Genomic DNA, 23,536 nt, shown 5'->3' with positions numbered 1-23,536 from the left:
GAAAAGATGGAATGTAAACTTTAATCTCAACCTTACACTCATTTTTTGCCAAATTTTTTTAGATCCATTCCCTATTTTCTTTTACTTTTTTTATATGTAATATTATATATATATATATATAGTATGTCATATTATATAATATTTTATTTATTCCGTGCTGTGGTTTCACCCACGCACCATACTTTTGTGTATATATATTAAATATTTTATATGTTATATACTATTCCTCCTTTGAAACTCTCCAGCCTCCCAACGTTTGTTTTTTTATTTTCTTTTGCTTTAAGACCCGCTTTGGTCAAATTATGTTACATATTTGGCCTGCTAAAATATTTTTTATTAGTCCATGTATTTTGTTATTTTATAATTTTATATATTTGTGTTTTTATATATATTTTTTGGGTATTTATACATATATTTATACTAATAATACCTTTTATATATTATTATATTGTAAAATGCATAGTAATTTTACTGTGCAGTGCATAGTAAAATAACTATGCACCTTTTGAAATCAGCTCCTTCCACCGTTTGTTCTTTTGTCATTTTCTTAATTTTATTTTCTATAAAAGGAGAGATCAAAGAATTGAAAGAGGGGAGAGATCAGAGAATTGAGAGGAAAAAAGATCAGAAGATTGAGAGGAAAAAGAATTAGAAAGAAAAGAAAAGAAGGAAAATTAGTTTTTGAGAGAGAGAGAAAATAAAATATTTTCTTAGATACTTTATTTTTCTGAACCAAACTTTTATTTCCATACACCATTCAAAAACTAACTACTAAAGCTATAATTCTAAATTTTGGACTGAGAATTGAGAACACATTCCACAACCTTAAGGGCAATCAAAAGAAAGTTTGTAAATCAGAAAATTTGTCATTTTCCCAAAAGGTGAATTTTCTCAGACTTTTATTTAATTTAAAATGTGATATAACTTGTTCAAATACTTCCTTTATATCTTTTTATAACCGTTTTATTGCTTTAACGGGAAGGCTGCACCACCCACATATCTATTATAATTTACTATTTTGTTTGTATAATTATTTTATTTCTTTAACGGGAAGGTTGCACCACTCACATATCTGTCTATTTTGTTTATATAATTATTTTATTGCTTTAATGGGAAGGCTGCACCACCCACATATCTGCTATAATTTATTGTTGTATATAAACTATTTGTAATTTATTGCTTTAAATAAAATGTTGTAGTTTACTACTTATAAATTGTTATAATTTTATTCACCCAAAAAAATAAATTGTTATAATTTTACCACTTCAAATGGTCAGTCAAACCATCTAATTTGTTAAAGATGTGACCCCACCGAATGAATAGTGATCGGCGGTGAATAGTAACCTCTGGAGGTGAATAGTAACACCGACGATGAATAGTAACCCCGATGATGAATAGTACCTTCGGCGATGAATAGTAACCACGGACGAAAAATGCCCAGTAAGATTAATAACGACCAAGAAGGGTAAATAGTAATTGTCGTGGTGAATAGTACTGTCACAGCCCAAAATTTTCCTATTTCTCATTCTCTTTGCTATTCTAGTGGTTAAGAAGAAAGTTTTCCTCTAACCTTCTCCGTACTTCTCTCTTTTGTTCTTGTAACTAATTAGTTTAGGCCATTAATTGTTTCATTAGCTTAATTGGCCAAGTTTAACTCAAACTAATCTTGCTTAGCCTCAAAGAAACAGAATTTACTAAGTAATTGGAACTTAACCATATTAACTTAGGCACCTCATTTTAGGTTTTTCTAAATCAACTAAGTGTTCAATTCTCAAACCCAAAAGGATGAATTTGAATTCATTTTGATTTTCTTCATATTTCTTATTCTTTTTTCTGTTCTAGCTCTCAAGAAGAAAGTTTCTCTCTAACCTTCTCTGTCCTTCTCCATCATTCTCTCTTTCGTTCTAGGAACAAATTAGCTTAAGCCATTAATCCTTTCATTAGCTTAATTGGCCAAGTTTAACTCAAACTAATCTTACTTGGCCTCTAAGAAATAAAATTTACCGAGTAATTGTAGTTAACGATATCAGTTTAACTTAAGCACCTAATTTTAGGTTTTCTAAATCAACTAAGTGTTCAATTCTCAAATCCAAAAGGATGAATTTGAATTCCCTTTGATTTTCTTCATATTTCTAATTCTTTTTTTCTGTTCTAGCTCTCAAGAAGAAAATTTCTCTCTAACCTTCTCCGTCCTTCTCCATCCTTGTCTCTTTTGTTCTAGGAACAAATTTACTTAGGCTACTAATTGTTTCACTAACGTAATTGGCCAAGTTTAACTCAAACTAATCATGCTAAGCCTCTAAGAAAAAGAATTTATTGAGTAATTATAGATTAACAATTTTAGTTTAACTTAAGCACCTCATTTTAGGTTTTTCAAATCGACTAAGTGTTTAGTTCTCAAATCCAAAAGGATGAATTTGAATTCCCTTTGATATTCTTCCCATTTCTCATTCTTTTTTCTATTCTAGCGCTCGAGAAGAAATTTTTCCCCAAACCTTCTCTGTCCTTCTCCCTCCTTCTCTCCCTGTTCTAGGAACTTTAGTTTGGGCCACTAATTGTTTTTGTAGCTTAATTTGCCAAGTTTAACTAAAACTAAGCCTATGAGAAACAGAATTTACTAAGTAACTATAGCTTAATGATATTAACTTCACCACCTCATTTTAAGTTTTCTAAATCCACTAAGTGTTCAAGTATCAAATCCAAAAGGATGAATTTGAATTCCCTTTGATTTTCTTCTTGTGTCTCATTCTTTTTTTTTTTTTTTTTTTTTTCTGTTCTAGCTCTCAAGAAGAAAGTTTCTCTCTAACCTTCCCCGTCCTTCTCCATCCTTCTTTCTTTTGTTCTAGGAATGAATTTACTTAGGCCATTAATTGTTTCATTAGCTTAATTGGGCAAGTTTCACTAAAAATAATCTTGCTAAGCCTCTATGAAAAAGAATTTATTGAGTAATTAGAACTTAACGATTTTAGTTTAACTTAAGAACCCCATTTTAGGTTTTCTAAATCAACTAAGTGTTCAATTCTCAAATTGAAAAGGATGAATTTGAATTCCCTTCAATATTCTTCTATTTCTCATTCTTTTTGGCCATTAATTGTTTCATTAGCTTAATTGGTCAAGTTTAACTCAAACTAATCTTTTTAGCCTGTAAAAAAGAGAATTTACTGAGTAATTTTAGTTTAACGATATTAGTTTAACTTAAACACCTTATTATAGGTTTTCTAAATCAACTAAGTGTTCAATTCTCAAATCTAAAGGATGAATTAGAATTTTCTTCGATTTTCTTCCTATTTCTTATTCTTTTCTCTAACTTTCTCTTTGAGCTCTCGACAAGAAAGTTTTTCTCTAACCTTTTCCATCATTCTCTCTTTTATTCTAGGAACTAATTAGCTTAAGCCACTAATTGCTTCATTAGCTTAATTGACCAAGTTTAACTCAAACTAATCTTACTTAGCCACTAAGAAACAGAATTAACGGAGTAATTGTAGCTGAACGATATTAATTTAACCACATCATTTTAGGTTTTCTAAATCAACTAAGTGTTCAATTCTAAAATCCAAAAGGTTGAATTTGAATTCCCTTTGATTTTCTTCATATTTCTCATTCTTTTTTCTATTCTAGCTCTCAAGAAGAAAGTCTCTCTCCAACCTTTTTTGTCCTTCTCCATCCTTCTTTCTTTTGTTCTAGGAAATAGTTTACATAGGCCAATAATTGATTCATTAGCTTAATTGGACAAGTTTAACTCAAACTAATCTTGCTTAGCCTCAAAGATACAGAATTTACTGAGTAATTATGGCTCAACAATTTTAGTTTTACTTAAGCACCTCATTTTAAGTTTTCTAAATCGACTAAGTGTTCAACTCTCAAATTCAAAAGGATGAGTTTGAATTCCCTTTGATATTCTTCCTATTTCTCATTCTTTTGTCTATTCTAGCGCTCAAAAGAAAGTTCCCCTCTAAGCTTCTCCGTTCTTCTCTCTTTTGTTCTAGGAACTAATTAGCTTAGGCCACTAATAATTTCATTAGTTTAATTGCCCAAGTTTAACTCAAACTAATCCAGGTTATCCTCAAAGAAACAGAATTTATAGAGTAATTGGAGCTTAACAATATTAACTTAAGCACCTGATTTTAGGTTTTTTAAATCAATAAAGTGTTTAATTCTCAAATCCAAAAAAATGAATTTGAATTCCCATTGATTTTCTTCATATTTCTCATTCTTTTCTTTCTTTTCTAGTTCTTAAAAAGAAAGTTTCTCTCTAACCTTCACCGTCCTTCTCCATGCTTCTCTCTTTTGTTCTAGGAACTAGTTAGCTTGGGCTATTAATTCTTTCATTAGCTTAATTGGTCAAGTTTAACTCAAACTAATCTTGCATAGCCTCAAAGAAAGAGAATTTATCGAGTAATTGTAACTAAATGATATCAGTTTGACTTAAGCACCTACTTTTAGATTTTCTAAATCAACTAAATGTTCAATTCTCAAATCCAAAATAATGAATTTGAATTCCCTTTCATTTTCTTCATATTTCTCACTCTTTTTTTTTTTTTTTGGGGTGAGTAAGTCATAAAATAAAGAAATAAAATTTAGAAGTTTACAAGGGCATACCCCAGGCATGCCCAACAACAAATAAAAAAATGATAACCTAACCAACATAACTAACCACTGCACCCCCTAAGAACAGGGAGGGGAGGGATGCAAGAGAACAAAAAAACAAATTGCCCAACTTTGCCCATATATCCTTTTGTCCCCAAGTAACCCCTACCATCAAAGACAGTAGATGGAAACTTGGGGTGAATATATGGGCAAAGATACAAATAAACACCACAAAGCTTATAAACACAACAGACATACTCACAAAGCAACAACCCGCAAGCCAAACAAAAAATGATAACCAACCCCACATGCCCCCAGTCTCTATTGCAGATAAACACATGGAATCCAATAAGCATCCCACTCTTCATAGCCATGACATCTTAGCCACTAACCAAAGCCATGACGGAGGAAAAAATCTACCCCACAAGAAATCCCGACAGAGTCACATGAAGCTCGCACGATTAGTCACCATATGAAACAGTCTTGGGAGTTGTAGCGAAAAAATGATAGCCCCACAACAACAAACCAATCCATAGCCAAAAATATCATGAGAGTAACCATCATATCCCCCAGTCCCTTCCTTGGTAGATCACAAGCCTCAAACCCCACGGCAGTGTGCCTTTGGCAATACGATCAATTAGGATGGGTCACATGAAGACAAGAAGCACTAGAAAACCAGTAGCTATCCTCCCGCTCATCTCCCAGTCTCTAACTCAGCTAGTCATCGGACCACTATTCCCCATAGCAGTGACTCCTCAATCACTCTTGGTGGAGATGGCTCAAAACTAACCTCATATCGAGTCATATGAGGATTACACGATCAATCAACATGAGAAAAATAACTATAAATGGTCCGCTATAATGTGACTAGACAGAAATATATGGGCTCACCAAACATATAAATATATGCAATCTGTCCAAAATTGAATGAACCCAAAAATCAAAAAGTCCAAAATGAAGTAATTACGACCCAAAACCACAATAAATCGTGGGTGAACTAATGAAAACCCATGAAGTAATATAACGTCAGGCCCACTTCAACCAACACTCAAAATTCCACAAAGCCCACAGGTGAATTCCACTAACAGTACTGATTGAGAGCTCTAGCAGAGCTGCTGTAATAGCAGCTCTACTGAGCTGATAACCATTTTTTTAAAAAAATAAAATAAAATAGAAAAAGACAAAACAAAGGATAAAAAAAAATAATTTAATGCTAATTTAAAACAACTCTTTTAGAGCTCTAAAGCAATTTCCTTCTAGGTCAAGTTTGAGTACTTTCAGAAAAGTTAAAAAGTCAAAAAGTTACTCAAAAAGTTAAAAAGTTAACACTATTCATCAAAAGTCAACAATTACGGCTGCACAACTCTCAATTCAAATTTTTCCCTACAAATTAATTTTTACAATTTTTTATTACACATTTTTCAATAAAAAGTCAAAAAATTAACCCAAACATCCATATTTTCAACCTCAATTTTTTAATCCAAAAAGACAAAAAACACACTTTTTTTAATCTTTCCAAACTTGACCTAAACAAAAGTTATATATAAAAATGTATATACCACTCACAACCTACCCCACGTTTGAACCAACACGTGGGGGCTTATCATGAAACAGTCACTTATAACCCTTCCCAATGTATCATCCTGATAAACGCTATGGGTAGCTACAATACACCATAGCCAGACACAGCCACCTAGCTACAGTACGCCAATTCCACGTCTATACGCAGCGAACGAAGCGTACAAACACGCTCCACTAAAAAAAGGCATGAAACCACGCTCCATCTCAAATATTCTGAAAACACTATAACCAGCAGTAGCCCATCGCCGGCTTAACACCAAAATGTAATAAAGGAACCAAAAAATGCACCAACGGCCAGAACACGGCGAGGTACAGCAAATAGACCACGACAGACAGCGAAACCCAAAAACAAAGCAACCACTGACCTTGCAACCTGTACACATCCAGCTCAAGCAACCCAAAAACCAGTGCCGGAGTAGAGAACTCCGTTGCCGAATCTGCTGGAGCATGACTAAACACCCTTAGCTCAGTCATCGACCATAGTACCACCGACAGTCGGAGCTCACTAACCCAGATTCCACACCCGTATACATCTGTCTCTCTCTAGACCTAGAGAGAGAGACAAGAAAACAAAACCCACACCAGACCACTCCAGTGGACTCTAGCGCACCCAACCCAGCATCGCCGACCACAGCTTGCCGACGACCTTGAGTAACTCACGAAACCATGGTAGTAACCCAACCCAAATAGTTGCGAAGAGAGAGAAAAGAAATGGGTTACAGTGAGAAGCTCCTCCTTCTCTCTAGAAACATTTCGTTTCTGGGGAAGGCATTCAATACTTCATTGAATTGCGAGGATCTTTATCTTTATTTTATTATGGATAAATTAACCACTGAGTGTGTTTCAGATAGATCGTTGGGGTCAAAGGTGGATTTTGGGTCAAATAGGGCAACTCCTATTGATGAAGCGTTAAATGCGAATCCTATCCAAGGGTTTGTTAACAACATTAGTGAATCTCAGAGTAAGGTTTCGATGGAGAATGTTCCTCGCCATCTGGTACATGAGAAGCAGAGGGATTCAACTTTCGAGGGTAGGGTGGATGGCCCAAATCTATTGGATCGAAGTGATGAACATCAAGACCAAGCAATGGATCTTCAGGTTATTGCAGATCGGCTACAGCGATTGAAAAATCCTGCTATAAACCCGTTGATGGCCACATCCACACCGGATCGGTGGTCAGAGATGGTGGAAGAGGAGCCACGTACTTTCCATAACATCCCAGACAGTCTGGAGATTGCGAGAAACAGAGGTACTGGTAAGACCTATGGTGAGCATCTGCTCTCTGATCCTTCGATTATTTTGGTGGATGGAAATGATGAAAGGGTGGGTGTCTCCGTAGAAGGAAAAGGGGATTGTGATACTGTAGATGGCCTGAGTACATCAGGTCCAGAGAACAATAGCGAGTATGGTCACGATGAGTCTCAGCCTCTAAGAGGGAGGGGGAGGGGGGGGGGGGGGGGCTACAACTTTAGAGGTGGACGTGGGGGAAGGGGTCGTGGTGGAGAACGAGCCCAGGGTAACAAATCTTGGGCTGATGTCGCTGTTCCATCATCGCGATCTGATGTCGCACACAGGTATATTCCTCCTATCATTAACGAGGGCTATGTTAGTGTTGAGTTACCTCCTAGACCTAATCCATTGGAGATATGGGACTCTTGTATAGTAGGGCACTTCATTGATAAAGGAGTGGGTTTTAATCATATGCGTAATACTGCTTTTAGCATGTGGAAAAGTAAAGGTCTGAAGGAGGTTCAGGCGAATGGGGAAGGCTTCATGTTTTTTATCTTTGGCAGTCCTGATTGTTGTAATGCTGTTCTTGAGGGAGGGCCTTGGTATATTGGGAGTTTTAACCTTATTCTTAGAAAATGGACCAGAATGATGAAGCTTACTAAGGAAAAAGCTACTAAGTTTGGGTCAAATTTTTTAATATACCTTTTGAATACTGGGATACAGAATTGCTAGTGCCACAGGAGTCCCATTATTTATGGACCATCTCACTAAAAAGGGTAGCAGGGTGGCTTTTGCCAGAATTTGTGTGGAGATTGAGGCTAGTTCTAAGTTTCCTACTATGTACAACATTAGTTGTGGAGGAGACCATGTTGTCATTCATGTTGAATATCAAGGTTTACCAGCTAAGTGTGAACACTACTTGGTGTTTGGGCATGACACTACCAAATGTGTTAAAACCCAAGTGGAAAAACTAGTTACCCTTCACAAGGTAAATGAGAATGAGCCGGAACCAGGATGGAGTACAATAAAATCTAAGGGTAAGAGGAAGGTTGGGGAGAATGCCACTGGCTTGGAGGTTGAGTTACAACAGCTGGAAAGTGAGGGGAATGAGGAGACTTGTGTGGCTGGACAATCTGTAAACAACCAGCAGTTAGCAGAGTTAGCTGAGGTTTCAACTGGGGAGGATCAAATTAGTACTTCAAATGGTGCTGAACCCAAAGACTCTGGTGGGGAAATCTCAATTCCTAACCTGGATGGTTTAAATGACATGAGAAAGGAGCTGGCAGAAATTGTTCAAATTGCTCTCCCTAAGGAGGCAGAAATTCTTGAGAAAGTGGAAAAATGGGTTGAGTCAACTCCTGATAAAAGAAGTACATCAATTACGGATAAACCTAAGCAAGCTATTGTAACACAAGGGCAAATCCTTTGGCAAGGGTAGCAGCAGCCAGCGGAAGAAGAAAATGTAAGTCCTGTTTATTACTGGATGTGGGTTGAGTATCCCTTTATGTGTTAAATGACTTTTAAAATTGCATCTTGGAATGTTAGAGGGTTCAATGAACCTTCTAGGCAAAAACAAGTTAAAAGTTTTGTAGTCAAAGAAGATATTAAAGTCATGGAAATTTTGGAGACCAAAGTTAAAGCTGTGAATGAAAATAAGATTTTTTCATCTTACTTGAATAATTGGTCTTTTTTATCTAACTCTCAAACCACTAAGTTTGGGAGAATTTGTGTTTGCTGGGATCCCAATTTTTGCTCTGTTAAGCTGATGGAAAAGTCTGATCAATTTATCTTTTGTGAAATTAATGATTTGACTAAGGCTTTTGTTTTTCATGCGTGTTTTGTGTATGTTGAAAATGTTCATGCATTAAAGAAGAATCATTTTGAGTTCATGCTTAGGAAATCCTGTTTTCAGTCCAATCAGCCTATGATCTTTTTAGGCGACTTCAATGCTATTAGATATACTCATCAGGAATTTGGAGGGTCTTCCACCTGGACTCCTGAAAAGGAGGAATTTAATTCTTATATCCTTCAGTCTGAACTGGTGGACCTCTTCTATGGTTGCTGCTAATTCACTTGGTCCAATAAGAGAGAGGGTGGTGATTACATAAACACTAAAATTGACAGAGTCTTGGTTAATGAGTCTTGGCTTGACTTGTGCCAGTCATCTAGTGCTACTTTCCTTCCTTCATGCATTTCTGACCATTCTCCAGTTGTGATCACTGTCTCTAGTGATATGGTATCTTTTAAGAAGCCTTTTAAATTTTTTGATTTTTGGGCTAGTCATGAGGATTTTATCCCTGCTGTCTCTAAAGTTTGGAACTAGTACATTCAGGGGGTTCCAATGTTTAGAGTATGTCAAAAGCTTAGACTTCTTAAACCTGCTCTTAAGTTGTTGAATAAGAAGGACTTTAGTGACATATTTGTTAGAGTCTTGGCTGTTAAGTCTGCCTTGAATTCTACTCAGTGGAAGCTAGACAAAGACCCTAGTAACCTAGTTTTGCAAAATCTGGAAAGGAATCTCTATAAGCAGTATATTGATCTCAATGCTGTTGAAGAGAGTCTTGCTAAACAGAAGTCTAGGGTCCAATGGCTTGGTTTGGGGGACAGGAATAGTAATTTCTTCTTTAAATCTATCAAGGGTAACATCAATAAGGGCAAGATTTTAAATATTGAGTTGGATAATGGTTGCAGATCCTCCAAGTCTGAGGATATTCACAATGCATTTATCAACTTTTTCTCCTCCTTATTTGGAACTCCTATTGATGATCAGTACAATGGTTTTAATAGAATTGATAATCTTGTTAACTCTAAGGTTACTAAGGATCAAGCTATTCAGCTTGCTAGGCCTGTGTCTGATCAGGAGATTAAGGATGTGCTTTGGTCTCTCAAGGCCAATAAGGCCCCTAGGCCTGATGGGTATTCTGCTGGTTTTTTCAAGTGTTCTTGGGATATTGTGGGAAAGGAGGTCACCCAAGCAATTAGAACCTTTTTTGAATTTGGTAAACTTCTGTCTGAGGTTAATAGCACCATCATTGCTTTGATCCCTAAAGTTCCTAAACCTGAAAAGGTTGGGGATTATAGGCCCATTTCATGCTGCAATACTATCTACAAATGCATTGCTAAGATCATTGTTAACAGGATTAAAATTGTCCTTCCTGACCTTATTGATCCTGTCCAATCTGCCTTTGTTAAGGGTAGAAGGATATCTGATAATATTTTCTTATCATAAGAGATTTTGAGAGGCTATCATAGGAATTCCCCTATTCCTAAGTGTGCCATGAAAGTGGACATCATGAAAGCTTTTGATAGTGTGCGTTGGGAGTTCATTATTGATATTCTTAAGGCTATGGCCTTCCCTCCTATTATGATATCTTGAATCACTGCTTGCATTACCAGTCCCTCCTTCTCTATTAGTATTAATGGTAGTCTCTATGGTTACTTTAAGGGTGCTAGGGGCCTTAGACAAGGTGACCCTATGTCTTCCTACCTTTTTGTTCTTGCCATGGAGATCCTTGCTCGGATCTTTGCTGAGAAAACTAAGAACCCCTTGTTCAAGTTTCATTGGAGGTGTGAGAAAACTAAGATTGTTAATCTTTGTTTTGCGGACGACCTTATGATCTTTAGTAAAGGGGATGTATCCACTGTTAAGTTGATTATGCAAGGCCTTGATGAGTTCCAGAAGCTGTCTGGTCTCTCTCCTAGTCCTAGTAAGAGTAATATCTACTTTTCTAGTTGTAATAAGACTTTGAGAGATGAGATTTTTAAAGTTGCCAAGGTTAATGAAGGAACCCTTCCTGTCAAATATCTTGGTCTGCCCCTTATTACAACTAACTTGAAAGCATCTGACTGTCAACAACTGGTTGATAGGATCACTAACAGAGTCAAAAGCTGGACCAATAAGGCTCTTTCTTATGCAGGTAGGGCCCAATTGATCCAAACCATTCTATTCTCAATGCATGTGTATTGGTCTTCTCTTTTTATCCTTCCTAAGAAGGTTGTTAAAGAGATTGAGAATATTCCTAGAGCTTTTCTTTGGTCTGGTACTGAGCTTAAGAAGTTTGGTGCCAAAATTGCTTGGAATAGAGTTTGTGCTCCTAAAAGTGAGGGTGGTCTTGGTTTTAAATCCTTGGAGGTTCGGAATAGGGCTGCTATTGCTAAGCACATTTGGTTTTTGTTTTCTGGTGGTGAGATGTCTTTGTGGTGCCAATGGGTTAAATCATATTTACTCAAAGGCAAAATTTTTTGGAAAGTTAAGATCTCCAGGGACCCTTCTTGGGTTTGGAGGAAGATCTTGTCTCTTAGAAATGTTGTCCATCCTCTTATAGTTCATAGGATTGGGAATGGTGAGTCTACTTTCCTTTGGTATGATAATTGGCATCCTCTTGGCCCTCTTTGGGATAAGTTTGGTGATAGAATTATGTATGAGTCCTGTCTTAATAGTGAAACTAAGGTCCAGCAGATTGTTGATGGTGATCTTTGGAAGTGGCCCAATCCTAACTCTTTGGAGCTTATGGAGTTAATCTCCTCTGCTCCTAGTAATTGTAAGCCTAACTCCTCCAGTAGGGACTGTCCCTTTTGGAAGATTGATCCTGAGGGTAATTTCACAATTAGATCTGCCTGGGATCAATGGCGGCACAAATTTGATAAAGTCTCTTGGCATAAGCTTATCTGGGGTCCCCACATGATCCCTAGAGCAAGTTTCATTGCTTGGATTGCTCTCCATTGTAGGTTGAATACTGGGGATAGGTTGCAGCAGTTTGGTTTATCTTCTAATCCTACCTACCCTTTTTGTCAAGGTTCTGTTGAGAGTCACTCTCATCTCTTCTTTGACTGCATGTTTTCCTCTAGGGTTTGGAGTGCTATCGAAGCAAAATGCAATATAAGTTGGCCTAATTTCAAATGGCCTAACTCGATTGATGTTGCCATCCAGGAGACTAAGGCTAAATCTTTGAAATTTATTATTCTTAAGCTGTCTTTGTTATGCACTATCTGTCATATCTGGCTGGAAAGGAATAATAGAATTTTTAATAAGGAGTTAAAACCTGAAGAGGTGGTCATTAAAGCCATTATCCAAATGATAATAGGTAGAATGTTGTCCATTAGCAATTTGCCTAAATCAACAGGTGATAGTTGGCTTATAGCTCAGTGGAACTTACCTGAAACTGTCTTGAAGCCCCATGTGCTCAGAAATGAGAGGCGTGTGAGAGATGTGAGTTCAATAAATGAGGGTTGAGTGATAGTGAGCATAAATGAGTATTTTTCTAATTGTTTGTTCTTGTGTAACAGGTTTTGGAGCTTCTGCAGTTTCTTTGAGGGTTGAGTGCTTGTGAGACATATAAATTCCATGATATACAAACTGTTTTTTGTAGTTTTTTGTGGGTTGAGTATCCTCAAGCTTCATATAAGTGGTGTACTAACTTTATTAATATAATATAGTTTTATATGCAGTTAATGGAAGCTATTTCCGAGGGATGTGAGGTTCTATATTGTGGGTCGAGTGTTGAAAGCCCAGATATTGTGTGGTTTAGCCTTATATTGCAATGTTATTTGTACTACCCCCTCTTGGGTAATGCTTATTTCATTATTCATTATTGGCAGGTTGTGTTGAGGATCTTTTTTCAAGCTGCTTCAGGTTCTCGTAGTTTGGAGCTGTGGTCTGTTGTTATGTTTGGGGCCTTTGGGTTATGTGATTTGGATGCTGTGAGGATGGGTGATGAATGCACTTTGCGCCTCTCCAGTGATTTTGGTTTGTGGTGGTGGCGGTTTCAAGTGCCAGATCCTATCATGAGCTTTGTTTTATTTTATAGTACTTATCTGTATCACTGGTTTGAGACTGAAATTCATGTAGTTTATTTTCTTTTTTTTTTGGAAATTGATGCTTACTCCTTGTAGGGCATGGGGTTTGCCCCTTGTAAATCTGTAATTTTTTGATTGTTTTTATTTGTCTTATTCACCCCCAAAAAAGCAACCCCAACCCAACGTCTGACTCGAATACAGATGCACCGTCGATGAGAAACCCATCCACAGTACACGCTTGAAGCCATGAACGACGGGCGCAGAACGGAAACCCATGCGTCATCTACATGTCACCACCCGTAGCTCATGAGATCATCAAACTCACTACACCACGCTACAACACTCACACTCACTATAGCAACGACGCTGGAGCTGAAAATAATCCGGTGACAACCACCGATAACGATAACACAGTGACAAGAAGCCACCTCCATAACCAGTGTAACCCGTCAACACAACAGCAACCACTCCAAGCAAGGATTAAGAAGCTAGCACCGGCGCTAGAAACCCAGCGACAGTACCATCCACTATCGGGGAACCCACTAAAACCATCTTCAGCTTTCTCATTCTTTTTTCTGTACTAGCTCTCAAGAAGAAAATTTCACTCCAACCTTATCCGTCCTTCTCCATTCTTTTCTCTTTTGCTCTAGGAACTAATTTACTTAGTCTACTAATTTTTTCATTAGTTTAATTGGTCAAGTTTAACTCAAACTAATCTTGCTAAGTCTCCAAGAAAAAGAATTTACTGTGTAATTATAGCTTAGTAATTTTTGTTTAACTTAAGCTTCTCATTTTAGGTTTTCTAAATAGACTAAGTGTTCAATTCTCAAATTCAAAAGGTTGAATTTTAATTCCCTTTGATATTCTTCCAGTTTCTCATTCTTTTTTCTATTCTTTTTTTTTTTTTTTTTGGGTAAGGCAGTCATAAAATAAAGACAATAAAAATTTACAAATATACAAGAGGCATACTCTAGGCACGCCCAACAACAAATAAAAAACAAATATAACCAACATAAGCTACCACTGCACTATCCTAAAAAAGGGGGATAAACAAGAACAATTGAAAACAAAATAACCCAACTCTGCCTATAGATCCTTTTTGTCCTCAAGTAACCCCTATCATTAGAGATAATAGATGGGAACTTGAGGTAGATATATGGGCAAAGATACAAACAAAAAAAAAACACCACAAAGCTAATAAACAAAACAAACACATTGACAAAACAACCACCCTCAAGCCGAAACAAAGATGATAACCAACCCCACATGCCCCCAGTCTCTGTTGTAGATAAAACATGGAATCCAGTAAGCATTCCACTCCTCACAGCCATGACATCCAAGCCACTTAACTAAAGCCATGACAGAGGATAAAATCTACCCCATGAGAAATCCCAGCAAAGTCACATGAACATAGCACGATGAATAACCATAAGCCACGGTCTAGGGAGTTGAAGTGAAAAATAATAACCCCTCAGCAACAAACCAATACACAGCCAACAAAATCATGAGATCAATCATCACATCCCCCAGTCCCTTCCTTTGTAGATCACAAGCCTCAAACCCCACGACATTGTACCCTTCACTCCATGTCAGGCTTGGCAATACGATCAATTAGGACGAATCACATGAAGACAAGAAGTGACCAGAAAACCGGTAGCTATCCTCCGGCTCATCTCCCAGTCTCTAACTCGGCTGGTTATTGAACCACTATTCCCCATAGTAGTAACTTCCCAATCATTCTTGGTGGAGATGGCTCAAAATCACCCTCATATCGAGTCACATGAGGATCACATGATCAATCATCATAAAATAATCAACTATAAATGATCCGCTGCAAAGAGACTAAACAAAAAGAATTTTCCCAAATGAACCCCATAAACAATGGGCCACTAATAGACAATCGCACAAAAAGTGACCAAAATAAAGCCCAGATCTTCACCAATATAGTGGCCCACGGACAGCAAAAATAGACCAAAATTCCCAAAAGTCTGCCTACAAATTAAAGTCCATGGATGACCCACAAACTCAATCACGCTGGATCACAAAAAAAACAAGTAATAACAAGGCCCACTGAGTTGAAGCCCAAACCAATTAAATACAATGGGCCGTGTGAAAACAAAATAAATTTAGAAATCCCGTGGACCAAAACCAGCAGAATAAACACCCACTGATGAGCCCAAAACACAGAGTAAACCAAACAAGTGGAGCCCACTTACTTAGTTGAGGTCAATGCAAACCAAACTGCAGCCCATAAAGACCAACCACGTGCCTGCATGAAGCTCAACAATATGAAAATAATATTTAAATCAAAACCACAAACTAGCCCCCTATTTTTATTTTTAAACCGGCTCCAATTTAAAGTGGGAAAACTGGGGGCAAGCAAACTGATGCAACGTGAAACAGAACAACTATACGCCATAGCCGACGTACACTCCACTCGCCTGTGTCACGGCTATCATTCTCTACAATCGACGCTTGAGAAACGCCGGAGAAGAAGTACAGTAACACAGCCGGAAGTAAACCAGAACAACCTAGCAGCAACGAGCAGAATGATCGGGGAGCTAGCAACACAAATAACGAACACCCAGCAGTGGCGGCGGCAGCAAACCAGCATTGTTGAAATGCCAAACAAGTCCATGCGCTGCAACAACCAACCGAAACATCCAAAACCCTTAGCTCCGAAGCCAAAGACCAACCTAAGAAACCCGACAAAATGCCAAATCAAGCAACACCCTTGATGCGGACCAAACCGACCAGATCGGCGCTGATGGGAAGACAGCACAACGGCGAGCAGGTCAAGAACAACGTCTGTGGTTTCCAACACAACCCAGACCTAAGAGTACATGGGAGCACATCCACACACACCGGCGGTCACATAACCAGCCAGACAACTTCACAGACAACAAGTCGCATGACTATGATCTGAACTTCCCATCTTGAAGAACCCAAGTTGGATAGAACAACCATGAATAGAATAACACTCCAGCCAATATCTGAACAACATATGGCTGTAACAAATGATAAAAAAATAACTCACCAATGGGCAACAACGAAACTCCATCATTCTCTCTTACCAAACCAGACAAAGAATCTGGTAAGGAACTAACAAAGAAAACTCCATGGATAACAACGGAGGGAGCTTTCTCTCTCTAGATTCTAGAGAGAGAATCTCTCCTCTTTTTTCTATTCCAATGCTTAAGAAAAAGTTTCCCTCTAACTTTCTCCGTCTTTCTACATTCTTTTTTTTTTTGTTGTAGAAACTAATTAACTTCGGCCACTAATTGTTTCATTAGCTTAATTGGCCAAGAACTAATTATCAAACTAATCTTACTTAGCCTTAAAAAAACATAATTTACAAAGTAATTGGAACTTAACAATATTAACTTAAGTACCTCATTTTAGGTTTTCTAAGTCAATCATGTGTTCAATTCTCAAATTCAAAAAAATGAATTTGAATTATCTTTGATTTTCTTCATATTTCTCATTCATTTTTTCTTTCTAACTCTAAAGAAGAAAGTTTCCCTCTAATTTTCTCTTTCCTTTTCCATCATTCTCAATTTTATTCAAGGAACTAATTAGCCTAGGCCATTAATTGTTTTATTAGCTTAATTGGCCAAGTTTACTCAAACTAATCTTGGATAGCCTCAAAGAAACATAATTTACTGAGTAATTGGACCTTAACGATATTAACTTAAGCACCTCATTTTAAGTTTTCTAAATTAACTAAGTGTTCAATTCTCAAATTAAAAAAAAAAAATTAAATTTGAATTCGCTTTGATTTCTTCATATTTCTTTTTTTTTTTTTTTTTCCCATCTTCTAGCTCTCAAAAAGAAAGTTTATCTCTAACCTTTTTTGTCCTTCTCCATCCTTCTCTCTTTTTGTTCTAGAAACTAATTAGCTTAGGCTATTAATTCTTTCATTAGCTTAATTGGCTAAGTTTAACTCAAGCTAATCTTGCATAGCTTCTAAGAAAGAAAATTTATCAAGTAATTGTAACTAAACGATATCAGTTTAACTTAAGCACCTAATTTTAGATTTTCTAAATCAACTAAGTATTCAATTCTCAAATCCAAAAGAATGAATTTAAATTCCCTTTGTTTTTCTTCATATTTCTCATTCTTTTTTCTGTATTAGCTCTTGTGGAGAAGTGGTTTGGAAATACTCTTCTGATCCTAGAGAATGCTCGTGATCCTCTTCTGGTCACCTGAAAAGGAATACACACTCCGGTCGGGAGTACCGGAATTAGCACTCTAACGGACAAATCAGAATCCACACTCAAGAATGCTTGTATTCTAAGTTAAGCACAACAATTCTCACATACCTCTTTCTGGCTAATGTTCTTCTATTTATATCTTTTCTTTCATGGGCCTCAAGATTAGGTCCATTTCCAACTCATATTCGGCACATTTTATAATAGACCGACCTTCACTCGGCCCCTTACCTAATCGGTTATTTAGCTGAATAGGGTTGGATTTGAGCTTGTAAGCCAATTGTCGAGTGCTTCGAATCTTGACTCTCCGAGATTCAACTATCCATAATCTCTATGACTCCCTTTTCTCGGCCCCCACAATTGCCCCCTAAGCACTCCACTAACGACAGTTGGCTGTAATGTTTGGCTTTGAACTCGAAGAGTCAGAGCCGAAATTTAGCGGCTAACCGTATTCTAACGCAAATGTCTGTACACACGCTTTCCGGTTATCATTTCAACGCCTCTTCGTACATTTCTATTTATTGTGATTTAAAATTTCGACGTCTTTTTAAATGCTTACATGCTTTTAGACGCCCGTCACTGGATTGCTTTCCGAACTACCTCTGCAACTTCCTACTCTTCTCTATCTCCTTCGCCTCTTGTAAGTTCTCTCCTTCTCTGTTTTGCTTTTTGGCTTAGCATAATCCTATTGGCTGGGGGAATGGTGAAACATTTAAAAGATCTCCTCTCACCGGATCGACTTTCTGACTTCCGACACCATTTTTCCATTCCTGATGATGTCCCTCTATCATTTGTGGCAGATGACACCCTCGATATGGAGAGGGTTGATGAAACCACGATCTTCTTCCCTCTTTTATCAATCGCAGAGGGTGGGGTCTGTTTTCCCCTTCACCCACTCCTTAGGGTGTAGACACCCCATTTTTGACCGACCTTAAGACTCAGACGTCATCAATTGAGCGCTCGATGATTATGCACGTTGTGCTCGTTTCGAGGTTTTGGAGTTTTTGGCTAAGAGTCTCACCTTCGGACCTTGGCACCCTTTGTGCTTTGACTCGGTCCGCAGACTAAGTTTTGTTTTCTCTTCCCAGAGGGAGGGAGAGGTCTTGTAGACCATCTCTCAGTGGTCGTAGGCCACTGTTTCCGTTTGGAGACTAGTTTCCAGTTTTCGGAGCCGTCGGTCGTGTGCCTCGGTTCGGGGCCGCTTAACATTCTTTGTTTGGCACGATTTTTGGAACACGCCTTGTTTCCTCTGCGTAGAGGGACACTGTTGTCTGGGAGATCACTTTTGTGGTCATACGCCACTTTTTGTGCTCAACAGCCAGTTTTTGAGGCCCTCGGCCGCGCGCTTTGCCTCCCGAGCTCTCGTTTTGCACCCATGTTGGTTCATTTTTGACATGAACCTTGTTTTCCTTGTTTGGGAGGTGGTACAAGGGTGGGAGACCAGCTTTCTCCTTGGAAACCACTTTTCTCCCCGCCACCCAATTTTTTGGTCGGGAAATTGATCTTCTTGATTTTGGGCCACATTTACTGGTTTCCTACCACACCTTGGGCTTGCTTTCACTGTGGAGACCATCAATACCCTTGGCCGACCACTTTTTATCTGGGAGACCACTTGCCCTGGTCAGCCGACCAGGGAAAGTGGTCGACCGACCACTTTTTCTGGTCGGTTGGTTTCTCTTTGTTTTGTCAGATTGTGTGGATGCCAGCTGTGCCAGCTGGAAGGCACAAACTGTATCCTCCATACACGTGTATGGAGGATTTGCATCCAAGCTTTTAGCTTCTTGAGGAAGCTTTAGCTTCAAACCTCTATAAGAGAGGCCCTCTCTCTCTCCTTTGCACAGGTTCTGAAAAATGGGCTAAGGCAAAAATATATATATCTCTCTCTATATCTCTACATTTTGGGTTCAAAAGTGTGTTGTTCTTGACCTATTGCACCACATCTCATAGCCATACACCCCCACCATTGATATGAGGTTCTTGGAGGGTATTTTTAGAGGTTGAAGAGGTTGTTTTTGGTCTCAAAACTTGCTGGTTTTGTTGAGCTTCAAGGGTAACTCCTTTTCCCTCTTTTTAAGCTCTATTTTGATCATTCTCTTAGCCATACTTGCATGCATATTTAGGCTTTGTTGTCAACTGAAAAAAGCTTCATATTTAAGTGTTTTTCATGTTTGTTTTAGGCTCTTTTGGTGTTGAGGGTCATCTACCCTCTTGCATGCTCTATTTAGCCTTGTTTTGTGCCATGCCATGAGACCTTTGTGTTGATCTTTCCTTGGCCTTTTAGCCACTAGGATTTTCAATGGTTGGCATGTGGTTTTGAGGGCCTCAATCAGAGAGGAAAGACCCTCTCTCTTTTGGTCTTGTTTGTTTGCATTTTTGGCCTTTCAAATGAGCACATACTTTCATACTTCCAAGGCTTGGTTCAGGCCCTTTTTGGTGACTTTTGAGACCTGCCTAGACTCTGTTTATGACTGGTTTGGTCACCTTGTGTTTGCCTATTGCATGTGTAGAATAATCCCTTTCATGGCTTATCAAAGTAGCACCTCATTCTTGCATGTATTGGTCATGTTTCAGTGGGTTTTTGGCCATCATTTGGCATGCCATGATTCTATTTTTGGCTGGTTTGGTAGCCCCTCATATGCTTCATACGCTTGTAGTGTAAATCATGTTTACTAGCTTGAAATGCATGTTGTTTTGGTCCTCTATTCTAGCATATTTTGGCCTTGATCCAAACTGATTTTGTCCATATTTTGGGCTGCCTTAGCTCTATTTTGAGGCCTCCTGGTCGAATGATGCTTGCCATGCATGCTTGTAGTGTAATAGCCTTGCCTAGCTTTGAGTTTTTGAGGTCCCTTGCATGCTTAACTTGAGGTATTTGCATGTTTTGGCATTATGAAGAATGTTATTTCAGAGCTTATTTCTTGGCCATATTCTCATGTTTGTCACTCTTTTAATGTGCTTGAGAGTTGCATCATTATACCCCACATTGAGTCGTGCAATTCGGCTCCTCGTCCATCATGCATCGAAATGCGTGATTGGTGGCCCGAGGGTCGAGGACTACACTCCTTTGAGCTCATGCCATGACGGGGAGAGTGGTCGTGCACACATGTGTTGTAAATACTTTGTCGTGCATCTCTCTCTCCCTTTGTTGCAGAAAACCAGAAACCAGGAGAGGAAACTGGTCGGCTGACCACTTTTTTTGGTTTCAACCACAAAAGGTGGTCGGTAGTTGGTCTCCCATGCCAATAAGCCGGTCGGCAGCCTTACCACAGATTCCCAGGGTGGAGTTTCGTCTCTTTGGAGCTTTGTGCAAGTTTCTGAGATCAATTGCAAACAAAGGCGAGTTAGGGCATCGCGAGGGATTTCCGAACAAGGCAATTCAAGCATGTATGTGTCCTTTGTCATTCAAAGCAGAGCTAAGGCAGCCCATATTCATTTAGTTTGTATGCTCATTTAGATTGCTTACTTAGTTAATGTTGTGTAATAAATAGCTGTAGCTTATTATTCATTTCGTTGTGTAATAATTAGTTTAATTAGATTAGCTTAGGTTAGCTAGTTGGTTTTGTATTATTTATTCGCACCCTCCGTCGAGAGGGCGAATTTTGTAACAAGTGTGCATGCGTGTGCTGCATGTCTTCCAACCCCACGTCTTTCTCCCTTCCATTTACCAGCTTACGATGGTTAGTTTTAGGGCATGTTTTAATTAGCATCCTTATGCTTTGCATGTTTGCATTCATTCATCTGTCTTGCATGCACCAGGCTCAGCGCATCATACTAACTGCATTGTATTTTAATTTCGAGTTAAATACATGTCATCTGTAGCATCTCATACGCTATCTTAGAATAGTCGAGCCTATCTTAGTTACATTTCGCATGTGTTGCATTAGCCATCTTAACATGAACTAGGATCATGCATTGATTACTAACTAGTTTCTGTTTTGGCTTGGAGTACTCGGTGAGTGCTTATGCTTCAGCATCCTTGCATGTGTGTGAGTGACTGCCATGATAGCATGCTTGCCATGAGGCTAACTGTTTATGTGATATACCTGCCTGAATGCCTGTGAGTGAAGGTTGGATTATTTAAATTGGAACAATTCATCGATTGCGAGTTTTAGGCCCACTTGAGAGTGGCAAATCACCATGTTTTCTAAGCCCACTTGAGGGTGGAAAAATCCGTATTTTAGCCTACTTGCGAGTAGCAAACCGCTTTCAAAAACAAACATGAGATATTTTGTTCCAACTTAGACGATCCAATCTATACTTGTATGCTGTGCGCATCACGTAGCAATTCTAGGCTAATAAACCGAAATAAGAGCACATATGTTTTCAAAAACAAGATATCATGTTCAGTAGTGGCCGATCTTTGATCGGGCGAGTGAGGGTGCTCATTACATGACCTTCCCCAATCGTACCCAAGTTCCCGAGCTGAGGCAACTTTGGTGATGATGGACACGTGGCCTTAGCCACGAGTCAGGGTTTCCTAAATTCTCCAAAAATAAAATATTTAGGTGGCGACTCTGTATCTGGCAAAGTAGTCCATGTTTGACACTTCTTTCCAAAAATCAGTTTTTTAAAACGATTCGTTGGATTTGGACTCTTTGGTGATTTATCAATCTCGTATTACACTTTGCGAGATCAGATTAAGAACCGTGACATTGAGTTCAAACTGTAGTAAGCCCTATGGACAAAACGAGATTTTCCCGGGACGTTCGGGGACGTCTGCAGTTTCTGGCGACTGTGCTGGGGAGTTAGAGAACTTGACTCGAACTCATGATATCTTGTTTTGATTACACTTATGTGTTTCTTTGCATTGCATTTGTATTGGTGCGCCTATGACACCATGTTTGCCCTCTTCTATTTCTAAACGGTTTACCGGAGGCTCGTTTTGAGAAGCGTGCCATAAGGCTGACCGGTTACGGGCTCTGCCATGATGGGAACACAAACCCCGATTTTTATCGGGGCACCTTTTTGACCATTCGACCTAGTTCATATTCGAAATCTATAGTGACCATCCCAAACTAGGACAGGTTACTTACCCGATTATAGGTTGTTTGGAACCGCTGTATGCGTAGTGAAACCCTTGCTCCTGACAAAATAGGACAGGGAAATCCTACCCCAATATATGGGTGTTTTGGCTCTCACTTGCTTGCTATATGCTTTTAGAGTGTGCCTCTACAGGAATACATGTATCAGTTTGCAAGTCTGGGTATCAGGCCTGCGGGCATCAGTATCAGTATTTGGGAATCAGTTTTACCTGTGGGTATCAGATTCAGATTTGGGGCAGTGATTTGGAAACAACGATCAGTTTTTGAGAACAGTATATTCAGCTTACAAATGCCAACTGTGTGTTGTCAATGACCGACTGTGTGTTGTGTTTATTTAAGCCGTTATGCTGTCCATTTTTCTGGTTGTTTATTTCCTTATTATGCTTTATTTATCTTTTTGCTAGGTAGTTTAGCACAATTGCTTCTGACCATGCAGATATTCCCCAAGCACTTTGGACTATAGGTCACAGACTCTATCGATCTGAGGATCTGATAGACGGACAACCAGTGTTCTACTCTTTACCCCTGGTTGCTAGACGGAGGTCAGTGAGGCACAGTGTATCGGTACCGCGGTTCCCAGATCAGTGGTCCTTGAGTAGTCAGGTTGAGATTTTCGAGTCTACTGCAGAGGCAGATATACCGGCAGTTCAGTTAGATCAGGGCAGTATAGTAGGAATGGAGGAAATGATGCGTCAACTCCAAGAAAGTATGAACACTATGCAGCAGGACGCTGTTCGTCAAGCAGAATTTGCCAAACAACAGGCTGAGGTCATGGCTTAACAAGCAGAGTTAATTGCCAGGCTACAACAGCAAACCGGAGCATCTGCTTCACACCAAGCTCCTCTTCCACCAAGAGTCCCAATACCCGGGGAGACGGCTAATGTTTAGAATGTCCAAGAGGATACAGACATCCCAACAGGGCCACCTCCGCCGCCGATTCTACCTCAACTATCCAAGGCACCCACGCCTATCAATCTACCAGATTCTTCCTTCGAGTTTGAGGTGGACCCACGGCATTAAAAGTGAGCAAACTTGCGAAGCTGTTCAAGAAATCTCAAGGTGTGAAGTCCATTCCGGACATTGAATACG

General features: G+C 38.8%; 1 protein-coding gene across 3 annotated transcripts; it reads left to right on the top strand.

Annotated features, from left to right (window-relative positions):
• Positions 1-6,093: 6,093 nt before the first annotated feature.
• On the top strand, positions 6,094-14,059 carry LOC114275670 (uncharacterized). Of its 3 annotated transcripts, none has more exons than XM_028217662.2 (2): positions 6,094-8,860; positions 12,997-14,059. In XM_028217662.2, the coding sequence occupies exon 1, from the start codon at positions 6,880-6,882 to the stop codon at positions 8,128-8,130; it is 1,251 nt and encodes a 416-aa protein (XP_028073463.2). In that variant the 5' UTR covers positions 6,094-6,879; the 3' UTR covers positions 8,131-8,860; positions 12,997-14,059. The 3 variants fall into 3 exon arrangements, with proteins under 3 accessions (XP_028073463.2, XP_028073465.2, XP_028073464.2); XM_028217664.2 differs by having other exon boundaries at positions 12,847-14,059; XM_028217663.2 differs by having other exon boundaries at positions 12,685-14,059.
• The last annotated feature ends 9,477 nt before the right edge of the window (positions 14,060-23,536 follow it).

Source organism: Camellia sinensis, chromosome 4, assembly GCF_055761805.1.
Source record: "Camellia sinensis isolate YWXY chromosome 4, ASM5576180v1, whole genome shotgun sequence".
Taxonomy (NCBI): Eukaryota; Viridiplantae; Streptophyta; class Magnoliopsida; order Ericales; family Theaceae; genus Camellia; species Camellia sinensis.
The sequence above is the reverse complement of the archived record's forward strand: the minus strand, read 5'-3'. Positions and strand labels throughout refer to the sequence as shown.